Below are 13657 nucleotides of genomic sequence, written 5' to 3' on the forward strand. Positions count from 1 at the left end.
TTCAGTTTAGATCATGATCTCAGGGTTGTGGGATAGAACCCCGTGTCAGGCTCGGGATTCAGCCAGGAGTCAACTTGAGATTCTCTCCTTCCCTCCTCTCTCTCTCTTTCAAATAAATCTTTACAAAAAATATGTGAGGAACAGATCTCAAAGCTTCTTGTATATCATGGCAGGAGATATTTTGAGAAGTCAGAGACCAACAATCAGGATGATAATTATGGAGAATTGTTTGACTCTGCTCCATGCCACCAGAATCCACTTCTCTATTGTACAGATCCATCATATGCACTAACACTATTATTCAGACACAACCTTGTGCCTTGGCTTCCAATACTTGTAAGTGTCTCCCATAAAAGGAGAATTTCAGGGGGCGCCTGGATGGTTCAGTCGGTTAAGTGTCTGACTCTTGATTTCAGCTTAGGTCATGATCCTATGGTCGTCGGATGGAGACCCATGTCAGGCTCCGTGCTCAGCTGAGAGTCAGCTTGAGATTCTCTCTCTCCTTTCCTTCTCCCTCTGTCCCTCCCCCGAGCTCATGCGCGCTCTCTCTCTCTCTCTCATAAATAAAAAAATCTTTTAAAAAAAAAAGAAAGAAAGAAAAGAGAAAAGAAGGAGCATTTCAGGACACCTGGAAACTAACCAGCCTCTGAGGGCTTGTCTTGCAGAGCAAACCCAGATGACTGATGGCAAATGCTTTCCACTTTAAAACATAGAAGTTCTGGGGCACCTGGGTGGCTCAGTCATTAAGCGTCTGCCTTCAGCTCCGGTCATGATCCCAGGGTCCTGGGATCGAGCCTTGCATCGGGCTCCCTGCTCCGCAGGAGGCCTGCTTCTCCCTCTCCCACTCCCCCTGCTTGTGTTCCTTCTCTCGCTGTGTCTCTGTCAAATAAATAAATAAAATCTTTAAAAAAAAATAAAACATAGAAGTTCTTGGGGCGCCTGGGTGGTTCAGTTGGTTAAGGGTCTGCCTTTGGTTCAGGTCTTGATCTCAGGGTCCTGGAATTGAGCCCTCCTTCCGGCTCCCTGCTCAGTGGGGAGCCTCCTTCTCCCTTGCCTTCTTCTCCCCCTGCTTGTTCTCTCTCTCTCTCTATCAAATAAATAAATAAAATCTTTTAAAAATAAAAAAATTAAAATATGGAAGTTCTCTGTTTCCCTCCTAGACTCTGGTCATCAGACAAAAGCATTCTGTCACTACCTCCTGTGTATATTTCCCTTGTCTGACTTCACCATTCATCTTAGCAGACTACAGAAAGACATGGGAGAGACCAAAAATACATCCCTGGACACGGTGATGACAGACTTCATTCTCCTGGGCTTACCTCACCCCTCGAGTCTGAGGACCCTCCTCTTCCTGGTCTTCTTCATCGTTTACGTCCTGACTCAGCTAGGGAATCTGCTCATTCTGCTCACTGTGTGGGCTGACCCAAAACTCCATGCTCGCCCCATGTACATTCTTCTGGCCGTGCTCTCATTCCTGGACATGTGGCTCTCCTCAGTCATCGTCCCTCGGCTAATATTGGATTTTATTCCCACCAGCAAGGCAATCCCCTTTGGTGGCTGTGTGGCTCAGCTGTATTTCTTTCACTTCCTGGGCAGCACCCAGTGCTTCCTCTACACCCTGATGGCCTACGACAGGTACCTGGCAATATGCCGGCCCCTGCGCTACCCTGTGCTCATGAATGGCAGGTTATGCACCATCCTCGTGGCTGGAGCTTGGGTGGCTGGCTCCATCCATGGGTCTATCCAGGCCACCTTGACCTTCCGCCTGCCCTACTGTGGGCCCAACCAGGTGGACTATTTTTTCTGTGACATCCCTGCGGTATTGAGATTGGCCTGTGCTGACACACCCATCAATGAGCTCGTGACCTTTGTGGACATTGGGGTGGTGGCCGCCAGTTGCTTCATGTTAATTCGGCTCTCCTAAGCCAACATAGTCCACGCCATCCTGAAGATTCACACTGCTGGTGGGCGGCGCCGAGCCTTCTCCACCTGTGGCTCCCACCTAACCGTGGTCACCGTCTACTATGTGCCCTGTATCTTCATCTACCTCCGGCCAGGCTCCAAGAGTCCCCTGGATGGAGCAGTGGCCGTGTTTTACACTGTTGTCACTCCATTTCTGAACCCCCTCATCTATAGCCTGAGGAACCAGGAAGTGAAGTCTGCTGAAGAGACTAACAGCAGGTAGAGGGGCTGCCAGTGAAAATAAGTAACACAGGCTCAGGGACTACCTGCTTCACAGTTGTTACCACACCTCTCAGCTACTGCTGCATATGACAAATGTTCAAAATTAGATGTTGGCTTAAGCTGGCCTGAATGTATTCTACTGCAAAGAAGCTTCTAGTGCTATATTTAACCTCAATAAATTGGCCAGAACTCTTTTTTAGTTTTCTGATCCACCTCACAGAAGAAAGCACATTCTACACAAACATTGAATATGAGGAATACTCTACTGAGGAGGAGGGGGATTATTCCAGGAAAATTTGGGTAAACCAGTATAATGCTGTCCCATCACCCTTCATCCATTGCTTCTCTCATAATTTCCCAAAGCCTCTAGGCATTTGGGATTGCTTTGTTCCTATCAAGGAGATGAGTCACCTGCCAACATGGGACATTCACTTCAGAATTTTAAGTGAGAGGAAAACAAACCTCTAATTCTTTAAATCACTGATTTGTAATTGGATTACTTTATTACAGCAGCTTTACCTCATCCTTATTAATGCTTCACTCAATCAGCAATTTTTTTAAGCTAAAACAGCACTAGGAAAGACTTTTGAACTACATCTAAATTGTCCAAAGTATCCAGAAAAATTGTTGGCCAGTTATCATAATGTCAAACAAAGATCTGGAAGCCACCTGGTCAGTCATTCAGTGGGCCAGTTACTCACAGGACATCTCTCTGACCAGGCCAGCGTAATCTAAATGGCCTCAACTTACCCACTGTGACCTGTCCTCATCTTACCTGGAGGAACAAGAAAATACTTGAAAGAAGTTGGGGAGAGAGGACTCACTTACAATATAAGAGCAAGTGTCAATAGCTCTTTCAGAAAATGAAGGACAGTGGCTGCAGCATTTTACAGTCCCACCAAGAGTGGACAAGGGCTCCCTTTTCTCCACAGCCTCACCAACACTTGCTGTTTTCTGTTTTTTTAATAGTAACCATCCTAATGAGTCTGAATTGGTAGCTCGTTGTAGTTTCAGTTTGCATTTCTGAGTGACAAATGATGTTGAGCATCCTCTCATGTGCTTGTTGGCCATTGGTAGGTCTTCTTTAGAGAAATGTCCATTCAAGTCCATTGCCCATTTTTGAATAGGGTTGTTCATTTTTGTTGTTGAGATCTAGGAATTCTGGATATTGATTGTTTATCAGATATATAATTTGCAAATATTTTCTCTCATTCTGCGGATTGCCTTTTTATCCTGTTATTAGTGTTTTTTAATGTACAAACATTTTTAATGTCCACGAAGCCGACCTTGTCTGTTTTCTTCTGTTACCTGTGCCTTTGGTGTCATATCCAAGAAATCATTGCCAAATCCAATATTGTGGAGTTTTTGTCCTAAGTTTTCCCTAAGACTTGTATTGGTTTAGGTCTTTACAGTTAGGTCTTTGATGAGTTAATTTATGTATATGGTGTTAGGTAAGAGTCCAGCTTCATTTTTTTATATGTGGATATCCAGTTTTCCCAGCACCACTTGTTGAAAAGACTGTCTTGGGCGCCTGGGTGGCTCAGTCGGTTAAGCGACTGCCTTCGGCTCAGGTCATGATCCTGGAGTCCCAGGATCGAGTCCCGCATCAGGCTCCCTGCTCAGCAGGGAGTCTGCTTCTCCCTCTGACCCTCTTCCCTCTCGTGCTCTCTGTCTCTCATTCTCTCTCTCGCAAATAAATAAATAAAATCTTTAAAAAAAAAAAGAAAGAAAGAAAAGACTGTCTTTTCCCCCAGTGAATGATCTCAGTACCCTTGTCAAAAATCATGTGACTCTATCTAAGGGTTTATTTCTGGGATCTTTATTCTATTTCATTGGTCTTTGTGTCTTTATGCCAAAAACCACTTTTAATTACTGTAGCATTGTAGTAAGTTTTAAAATCAGAATATGTGAGTCTTCCAGTTTCATTCTTTTTTGTAGGAGTGCGGACAACAGTGATTCTTTCTCATGCTTGTTCAATGCCCTCTCTCAGGGCCACAAATTCCAGGCCCCATGGAAGTTAATGTATGCCCTGACCAGAAGGCAGGAAGGCTTGTTCTGAGCGTTCCTAAAGTGGCGCAAAGAAGACTCCACTTTAGGTAGCTAGTGGAGACAACTGATACACAGAAGGCCCTACTTTAGAAACTAGCAGAGAGGGTGACCTGGGTGGCTCAGTTGGTTAAGCATCTGCCTTCGGCTCAGGTCATGATCCCGGAGTCCTGGGATCGAGCCCCCCATCAGGCTTTCTGCTCCGCAGGAAGCCTGCTTCTCCCTCTCCCACTCCTCCTGCTTGTGTTTCCTCTCTCGCTGTGTCTCTCTCTGTCAAATAAATAAATAAAATCTAAAAAAAAAAAAAAAAAGAAAAGAAACTAGTAGAGATCCTCTGGCACACAGATGGTTCCACTTTAGATAACTACCCTGTGACCTCACCACCATGCGCCTTTCCATAAAAGCTGGGGATTAAGTTCTGGCCTGGGCAGAGAATAGCAGCGGAAGATGCTATTCTCTGCCCAGAGAATGGAGAATGGTGGAGAGTGACCGTGTACCAATGGATCGTCCAACCATTTCGATCCCTCCTGTGTAAGTTACCCTGAATAAAACTCTATGTAAATGGTATGAAGTGACTTACTTCATTTTTCAGTCTTAAAGTGACTTCTCAGCTGGAGGATACTTTACTGACCATCCTCCACCTTCTAACACTTTACAAGATTGCTTTGGCTATTCATGGATCGGGGAGAGTCCATATGAATTTTAAGATGAGTTTTTCTATTTCTGCCAAAAAAAAAAAAAGTCATTGGGATTTTGATAGGAATTGCATTGAGTCTGTAGATCATTTTGAGTAGTATTGATTTTTTTTAAGTATTGACATTTTAATGATATTAAATCTGTCAATCTATGAATATGGGATGTGTTTCCATTTATTTGTGAAATTAAATTGGTTAATTAAAGTTCTTTTAGGGGCGCCTGGGTGGCTCAGATGGTTAAGCGTCTGCCTTCGGCTCAGGTCATGATCCTGGAGTCCCGGGATCGAGTGCCGCATCCGGCTCCCTGCTCGGCGGGGAGTCTGCTTCTCCTCCCTCTGACCCTCCTCCCTCTCCTGCTCTCTGTCTCTCGTTCTCTCTCTCTCAAATAAATAAATAAAATCTTTAAAAAAAAAGTTCTTTTAAAATTCTTCAATTTTTTAGACAATGTTTTGTAGTTTTCATTGTATAACCTCTCACCTCCTTGGTTAAGTTTTAATTCCTAAATATGTATTCTTTTTGATGCCATTGTAAGTGGAATCATTTTTGTAATTTCCTTTTCAGATTGTTCATTGTTCATGTATAGAAATACAACTGATTTTTATGTGTTGACTCAGTACCTACTACTTTGCTCAATTCATTTTTATTATTTCTAACCGTGTGTGCGTGTGTGTGTGTGTGTGTGTGTGTGTGATCTTCAGGGTTTTCTATACACAAAATCATATCTGCAAACAGATCATTTTACTTCTTTCTTTCCAATTTTGGTGCCATTTATTTCTTTTTCTTGACTAATTGCCCTAGCTAGAATTTACAGTACTTTGTTGAATAAAAGTGGTGAAAACAGTGACCCTTGCCTTGTTCCTGATCCTAGAGGAAATATTTTCAGCTTTTCACCATTGAATATGATGTTTGCTATGGGTTTTTCATATGTGGCTTTTATTATGATGAGGTGGTTATTTTTCTATTCCCAGTTTGTTAAGTGTTTTTAATCAAGAAAAAGTGTTGAATTTTGTCAAATGCTTTTTCTGCATCCATTGAGATGATCATGTTTTTTTTCCCTTCATTTTCTTGTTGTAACATAATACATTGATCAATTTTCATATGTTGAGCCATTCTTACATTCCAGGAATAAATTATATTTGGTCTTGGTGTATAATCCTTTTAATATGCTGCTGAATTCTGCTGCTAATATTTTATTGAGGATTTTTGCATCAATGTTCATAAAGGTCATTGGTTTATAATTTTCTTGTAGCCTTTTTCTGGCTTTAATATCAGGGGAATGCTGGCCTCATAGAATGAGTTAGTGTTCCCTCCCTTTCAATTTTGGGGAAAGTTTGAGAAGGACTGGTATTAGTTCTTTAAATGTTTGGTAGAATTTATCAATGAAGCCATCAGGACCAGGGCTTTTCTTCACTGGGAGATTTTTTATTGGTTATTTAATATAATATATTAATAATATATTTATAATATATTTAATATATTTCAGAATCTGTTTCTTCACAATTTAGTCTTGGCAGCTTTTGTATTTCTAGGTATTTGTTCATTTCATCTAGGTTATCCAATTTTTTGGTATACAATTGTTCATAGTACTCTCTTATCCTTTTTATCTCTGTAAAAGTGGTAGTGATATCCCCACTTTCTTCACTGATTTTAGTGATTTGAGTCTTCCCTCTTTGTTTCTTAGTCCATCTATGTAAAGCTTTGTCAATTTCTTTGATCTTTTCTTTCTTTTCATTGACATTCTCTATTGTTTTTCTTTTTTTTTTTAAGTTTTTTTTTAAATTTATTCATTCGAGATACAGAGATACAGAGAGAGAGAGAGAATATGAGCAGGGGGAGAAGTAGAGGGAAGGGGAGAAGCAGGCCCCCCACTGAGTAGGAAGCCTGATGCAGGGCTCGATCCCAGGACCCTGGGATCATGACGCGAGCCAAAGGCAGACGCCCAACCATCTGAGCCACCCAGGTGCCCCCTCTATTGTTTTTCTATTCTCTATTTCATTTGTGTTCTTATTTTTTTTTTTTTTTTTTGCGAGAGAGAGAATGAGAGACAGAGAGCATGAGAGGGAGGAGGGTCAGAGGGAGAAGCAGACTCCCTGCTGAGCAGGGAGCCTGATGTGGGACTCGATCCAGGGACTCCAGGATCATGACCTGAGCCGAAGGCAGTCGCTTAACCAACTGAGCCACCCAGGCGCCCCCTGTGTTCTTATTTTTTATTATTCCCTTCTGCTAACTTTGTATTTAGTTCTTATTTTTCTAGATCCTTTAGTTTTAAAGGTAAGTTGTTTTTATAATTTTTTAAATAATGTTTTTAAAGTTTTTTTTTTAAGTGCTCTCTACACCCATCATGGGGCTTGAACTCACAACCCTAAGATCAAGAGTTGCATGCTCTACCAATTGAGCCAGCTAGGTGCCCTGGTAAATTGTCGATTGAGATCTTTCTTGTTTTGGGTTTGGTTTGGTTTGGTTTGGGGTGTGTGTGTGTGTGTTTCTTTTATAAGTAATCTCTACACCCAACGTGGGGCTCCAACTCACAACCCTGGGATCAAGAGTCACATGGTCTATCAACTGCACCAGCTAGATGCCCCAAGATCTTTCTTGGTTTTTAATGTAAGCATTGATAGCTCTAAGTTTCCCTCTTAGCACTACTTTCACTGTGTCCCGTAAGTTTGGGTATGTCATGTAGTTTTCATTCATCTTTAATTTTCTAATTTCCTTTGTGATCTTCTTCGGTCCATTGGTTGTTTAAAAGTGTATTGTTTGGAGGCACCTGGGTGTCTCAGTCAGTTAAGCGTCCAACCCTTGATTTTGGCTCAGGTCATTATCTCCCAGCATCTGGCTCCATGCTCAGCAGGACGTCTGCTTACGATTCTCTTCCTCCCCCTCTGCCCCTCCCCCCACCCATGCGCACAGGCTCACTCTCTCTTTTTCTCTCTGCAGTAAATAAATATTTTTTTAAGTGTATTATTTGGGGGCACCTGGCTGACTCAGTTGGTAGAGCATGTGACTCTTGATCTCAGGGTCATAAGTTCAAGCCCCACATTGGGTGTAGAGCTTGCTTAAAGAAAAAAAAGTGTGTTGTTTAATTTCAGCAATTTTGTGAATTTTCCAGTTTACAGTTTTCCTTTTACTAACTTCTAACAATCTCATTATGGTCAGAGAACATATTTTGTGTAGTGTCTACCTTTTTAAATACATTGAGACTTAATCTGTGGCCTAATATATGCACTTGAGAAGAATGTATATTCTGTTTTGGGGTAGAATATTCTGTGTAGTCTATTAGGTCTAATTGGCTTATTGTTGTTTAAGTCCTCTATTTCCTTATCTTCTGTTGTTCTATCCATTTTGAGTGGGGTATTGAAGTTTCCAACTATTATTGTAAAACTATTTCTCCCTTTAATTCTGTCAGGTTTTGCTTTATATATTTTGATCTGTCATTATGTGCTTAAATACTAATCATTGTTATATTTTCTTGTTGTATTGAATCTTTTAATGTGTAATGTCCTTCTTTGTCTCTTGTAACTTTTTTGTATTTAATCTATTTTGTCTGATATTAGTATAGTTACTCCTGCTCTCTTTTGGTTACTATTTGCATGGAATATCTTTTTCTGTTCTTTCACTTTCAGCCTGTTTGTGTCTTTGGATCTCTAGTGAGTCTCTTTCAGACACTTATAGTTGGATCATGTGTTTTTATCTATTCTGCTAATCTGTCTTTTGATTGGAGGTTTTAATCCATTTATATTTAAAGTAATTACTGATAAGGAAGAACTTCTGTCATTGACATTTTTTCATTTTTTTAAGATTTTATTTATTTTAGAGTGAGAATGAGCAGGGGGAGGGGCAAAGGGAGAGGGACAAGCAGACTCCTCACTGAGTGTGGAGTCCAATGTGGGGCTTGATCCCAGGACCCGAGATCATGACCTGAGCCAAAGTCGGATGCTTGACAGTCACCCAGCACCCCTAAAATTTTTTTCTAAGATTTATTTTTAGAGAGAGACTGCCCCTGGATGGGGGGAGGGGCAGAGGGAGATGAAGAGAGAGAATCTCCAGTAGACTCCCCACTGAGTGTGGAGCCTGACACAGTGCTCTATCTCAAGACCCCAAGATCATAACCTGAGCCTAAACCAAGAGTCAGACACTCAACCAACTGAGCCACCCAGGCACTCCTCTTTTTTTTTTTTTTAAGATTTATTTATTCTTCTGTTGTTGAAGTTTATGTGTCAAATGTCAGTGTCTACAAATAAAGTTTTATATAATGCAGCCATGCCCATTTTATGTGTATTATTTATGGCTGCTTTCATGTACAATGTCTGACTTGAATAGTTGCAACAGAGACTGTATGGCCCTCAAGGCCAAAAATATTTATTATCTGGCCTTTCTAGAAAAAGTTTGCCAACCTCTACTCTAGACCTTTCAATACCAAGGGGACTTGGGAGCTATAGAGATCACCACAAACATCTGGGGTTAGGCAGAACAGATCACATTTAAGGTATTCTCAGAAGACATAGACCATCTCTAGACATTGGGGAAAAAATTGGGAAAGTGGTTCAGAGAATTCCAAAGATCAGACTAGCAGAAAAGAAGTCAAACCAATCTCAAAGCATTCAAAGAAACAGGACCAAGAAATACTAGTAAAGGGGCGCCTGGGTAACACAGTTGGTTAACCATCTGTCTCTTGGTTTCAGCTCAGGTTGTGATCTCAGGATTGGGAGATTAAGTCCTGCATCTGATTCTGCCCTCACCACAGAGTCTGCTTAAGACTTTCTCTCCCTCTTCCCCTGCCCCTACCCCCTGTTCTCTCTCTCTCTCTCTCTCTCTCCCCATCCCTCCCTCTTTCTCTAAAATAAGTAAATAAATCTTTAAAAAGTAAAAATCACTGCTCAGTGACCATGACTTATGATATTGTAAATGATAGCTAGATTGGATGATTTCTCATGTTCCTCTAACCCTGAGATTCTATGTTTCTCCTACACTATCAGATATACGTTAGCACCTTAGTAATTCTAACAAACGAGTTTCAAAACATGTGAATGTGCCAATAAGACCTCCGTGACTAGTAACAACCACACTAGTTTTTTGTTTTTTCTAAAATTTCTTTTTTGGAAGAGAAAAGAAATCACAGATATGAAATCATCCACAAGCCTTATGAGCCCCACAGATTTTGTCCCAGCTGATGTTACAAAATTGGAAAAAACTAGAAACTAAGTATCCCAGGAAACAAAGCATAGATACTTGTCTTGTCTCATCACAGGGGTCACATAACAATATTCCCCAAGCTACAGGTCTCACACACTGTAATCGACTCTGGGGAAAATAAAAGAAGTAACAGAACACAAGGGAGACCAACCTTAGCAGTTACCTTCACTGAGGGCCACAACTCTTCCCCCAGCATAAGGCAATTGGAAGAGGATGTTTACAAATCAACAAGCAAATAAATCAACTTTCAGTAATTTGGTCCTTCATTTTGATCCAGCCAGAACTGACTAATTAGGTTTTCTGCCATGAGCTCTTCACAACTACTGTTGACCCTGTGGGATCCAAAACCATTGAAATCTCTCTAGGAACAGATTTATATCCCATCTCTCAGACGGAAGGAGGGTTTTCTGTGGATACTGACACCTCCAGGTGAAGGGGATTCTCTCTCCCCCAAGTAACACCTGCCATTGTTTTATCCCATTTTCCAGAATTAATCATCACCCACAGGATTTGAACACTGATGTGAAGAGCTGAAAAGAGAGGAAGATAAGAGGAAGATACTCCCAAATATAGATGAACACAGAGTAAATTTCAGATATAGATAAATGTTGAGTCCAAACACTGTGCAAAGGATTTCTCCACTCTCAGTCACTTCATCTCTCAATGTCTTTCCTTATCTATTCAATAGATTTCTTTTTCTGTTCTCACAGAAATTTTCTTAACTACTCTGTTAAGACTATGCAGCTACCATTTAGCTACTTTATTATCAAGATAATACTATTTCCACAAGACTTTTATTGGTTACATATTTATCCAAAGCTACCTTTCTTCAGAGGTTCATTCACTGCCTAGATTGCATACCAACCAGAGAAGGTAAGACTATCTTGAGTTCTGTGGTGGTTTCATATCTGCTCCTTACTGTTTGTTCCTTATCAGGTCCCTTCCCCCACCTGTAAGACAGAATGGATACAAGTAAAATTGTAATCTCATTTCTATGTTCGTGAATATGTTAGACACATCAAATTCATTGCTTTAACAAGGGTTTTACATGTTAATGGAAATGTTTTATCTCATTTCTCAGACTTAGTAATTCAAAGTTTTCTCATCTCATTGCATATGTATATATTCATTCTAATGTTGTTCTTCTAGATCATTTTCCAATTTATGTGTCTTATTAGAAAATTCAGAAAATGGCAATAGATCATCTAAGTTTTCTAAATATTTGAGATGCTTTTTTAAAAATATATTTTATTTATTTATTTGAGAGAGAACTTGAGTGGGGGTGGGGGTGCTGTGGAGATCAGACAACGAAACAGACTCCCTGCTGAGCAGGGAGTCCAACACAGGGCTCAATCCCAGGACCCTGAGATCATGACCTGAGCTGAAGTCAGACACTTAACCAACTGAGCCAGCCAGATGCCCCTGAGATGCTTTTTATAAATTAAAAGAAAGTCTATTGAGTTGATTATATTAAAAAAAAAACTGGTTGGTTGGTTGGTTGGTTTATATTTACTTCATGGTTATTTGAGAGATAGGTGACTAGAGTTAGGTATGTATTTGGGACCAGAATTAAGCAAAAATCATCTGCCAAAATGGGGTCAAGCCTGTGCCCTTTGCCTCATTAGAAAAGATACCTGATTCCTTGGGCAAATCAGTCACTAACAAATTTTTAATGACCAACTTTATAGGTGTATATAATCCTTTTGTGATCCACTAAAAATTCCCATATCTTTTTAAACTTGTTTATATTAGATGACTTTTTATATTTGCTATCCTATCACAATTCAAAAACACACTGCATAAATACCTTCACACTCTAAGTCTCTGTAAAATGAAAATACTGCTAAGCCCCCAGGCAATGGTCTACTTTCCAAAGAAAGGCTCAGTGTGCTAGAATACCCGACAAGGAAAGGAGATGGTCCACTTCACAGATTCATAGTAACAAATATTGGCTCTTGTTTGATTTTAGAAATTACACTTAATTTTACATCTAGGTTTAGAAATGGAGCAGCAACACCAGTTTAGAATCTTTGACAGAATGAACCATCAAACTCTTAAAATTGTTATTCAGATCACAGACAAAGCTATGGCCTCAGGACCCTGGGGATTAATATTTCCAATGAGTTCTAAAAACGTCTAATGATTTAGCATCCTGAAATAACATGATTTACTAAATCATTTTGGCTTATTTGTTAAGAAAGTGTAGAAATACAGGGTGCCTGGGTGGCTCAGCCATTAAGCGTCTGCCTTCAGCTCAGGTCATGATCCCAGGGTCCTGGGATAGAGCTCCACATCGGGCTCCCTGCTCTGCGGAAAGCCTGCTTCTCCCTCTCCCACTCCCCCTGCTTGTGTTCCCTCTCTCGCTGTGTCTCTGTCAAATAAATAAAATCTTTAAAAAAAATGTAGAAATACTACTGAACTGGAAACCATAAAACCTAATCAGGGTCCTTACTCTAACACTATACAGCTGTGGGACTCCTCTGTCATTTAACTCCTCTAAGGTTCATAGGAACATACATAGATGTAACATGCCATCATTCTGGGAGTTCCTATCACCCTAATCCATGAAGATTTCATCACTGTCCTGTTCCTTTCTCTTTGTGCCACACTCTTCTTTTTCTCTGCACTTTTTTTATTAAGAGGATTTAATGCATGTCAGAGCTACCTCTGGGTTATTAATGACTCAGAGTAAGTAGAAGTTCATCCAGTGAATACCAAGTTTTACACTTGGAGATCTAGGATAATGGCAGTGCCACAAGGAAGATGGTCATAACAGATCAGAGGCAAAAAGGAAGCCGTCCTATTAATCCTTATAGCTAAATGAGGAAAAACTTATTAAATGGGTGAAAAACTTGTTAAAGAAATGGAGGAAAACTTAACTGCACCTGATATCACACCTAATAAGGACAGTAGTACAAATAAAATTACATCCCATCCCCTCATTGTTCCCATTAAGATGGATCTAGGCACCTGGCTGGCTCGTCGGGAGAGCATGCAATTCTTCATCTCGGGGTTGTGAGTTCAAGGCCCACATTGGGTGTGGAGCTTACTCAAAAAAAAAAATGGAGGAAAGAAAAAGATGGATCTAAAATTTAAGGGCAAGATTAGGAAATACTATTCTCTCTAATTGAATACAACAAGAATTGGCACACAGAATTCCATGTGGACTGCAATTCCCTATCTACAGCAAATTTGGCCCAAAGAAATAACAATTCCTAGAGACTAATTCAGAGAACATCCCCTATTACAAACAGGAAAACAGTACGGAAAACAAATGAAGAAAAATGATTAGGGAAATAAAACTCAGGAAGAAAAGAATAAAACTTTGTCAAACTTTGTTCCACTACTTCCCAGAAGAAAAAAAATATATATTGTATCTGAAGGCAAGGTTAAAGAATCCCCCTAGATGAAGGTACTGTGTAATTTACCAGGCATAATTCATTAATACCTATCTCAGCCTAAATTAAGTGTGTCCCATCAAATACCCTTTGCTCTGGGCGCCTGGGTGGCTCAGTTGGTTAAGCGACTGCCTTCGGCTCAGG

The 13657-nt window shown here is 40.4% G+C and overlaps 2 protein-coding genes across 2 annotated transcripts in view; both read left to right on the forward strand.

The window, feature by feature from the left end:
• Positions 1-1105: 1105 nt before the first annotated feature.
• Positions 1106-2385, forward strand: LOC118003278 (olfactory receptor 10G2). Its single transcript, XM_034994157.1, is given in 1 exon segment — positions 1106-2385. A coding segment is annotated over 1 exon segment (930 nt). The 5' UTR covers positions 1106-1255; the 3' UTR covers positions 2186-2385.
• Positions 2386-13521: 11136 nt separating this feature from the next.
• The window catches only part of LOC118003511 (olfactory receptor 10G3), a 3786-nt gene continuing 3650 nt past the window's right edge, over positions 13522-13657 (forward strand). The window contains exon 1 of the mRNA XM_034994572.1: positions 13522-13527. Coding sequence (XP_034850463.1) covers positions 13522-13527 — 6 coding nt within the window. The remainder of the gene's footprint in view (positions 13528-13657) is intronic.

The sequence above is a fragment of the Mirounga leonina genome, unplaced genomic scaffold (assembly GCF_011800145.1).
Source record: "Mirounga leonina isolate KUSES-001 unplaced genomic scaffold, KU_Mleo_1.0 Mir_91, whole genome shotgun sequence".
NCBI lineage: Eukaryota > Metazoa > Chordata > Mammalia > Carnivora > Phocidae > Mirounga > Mirounga leonina.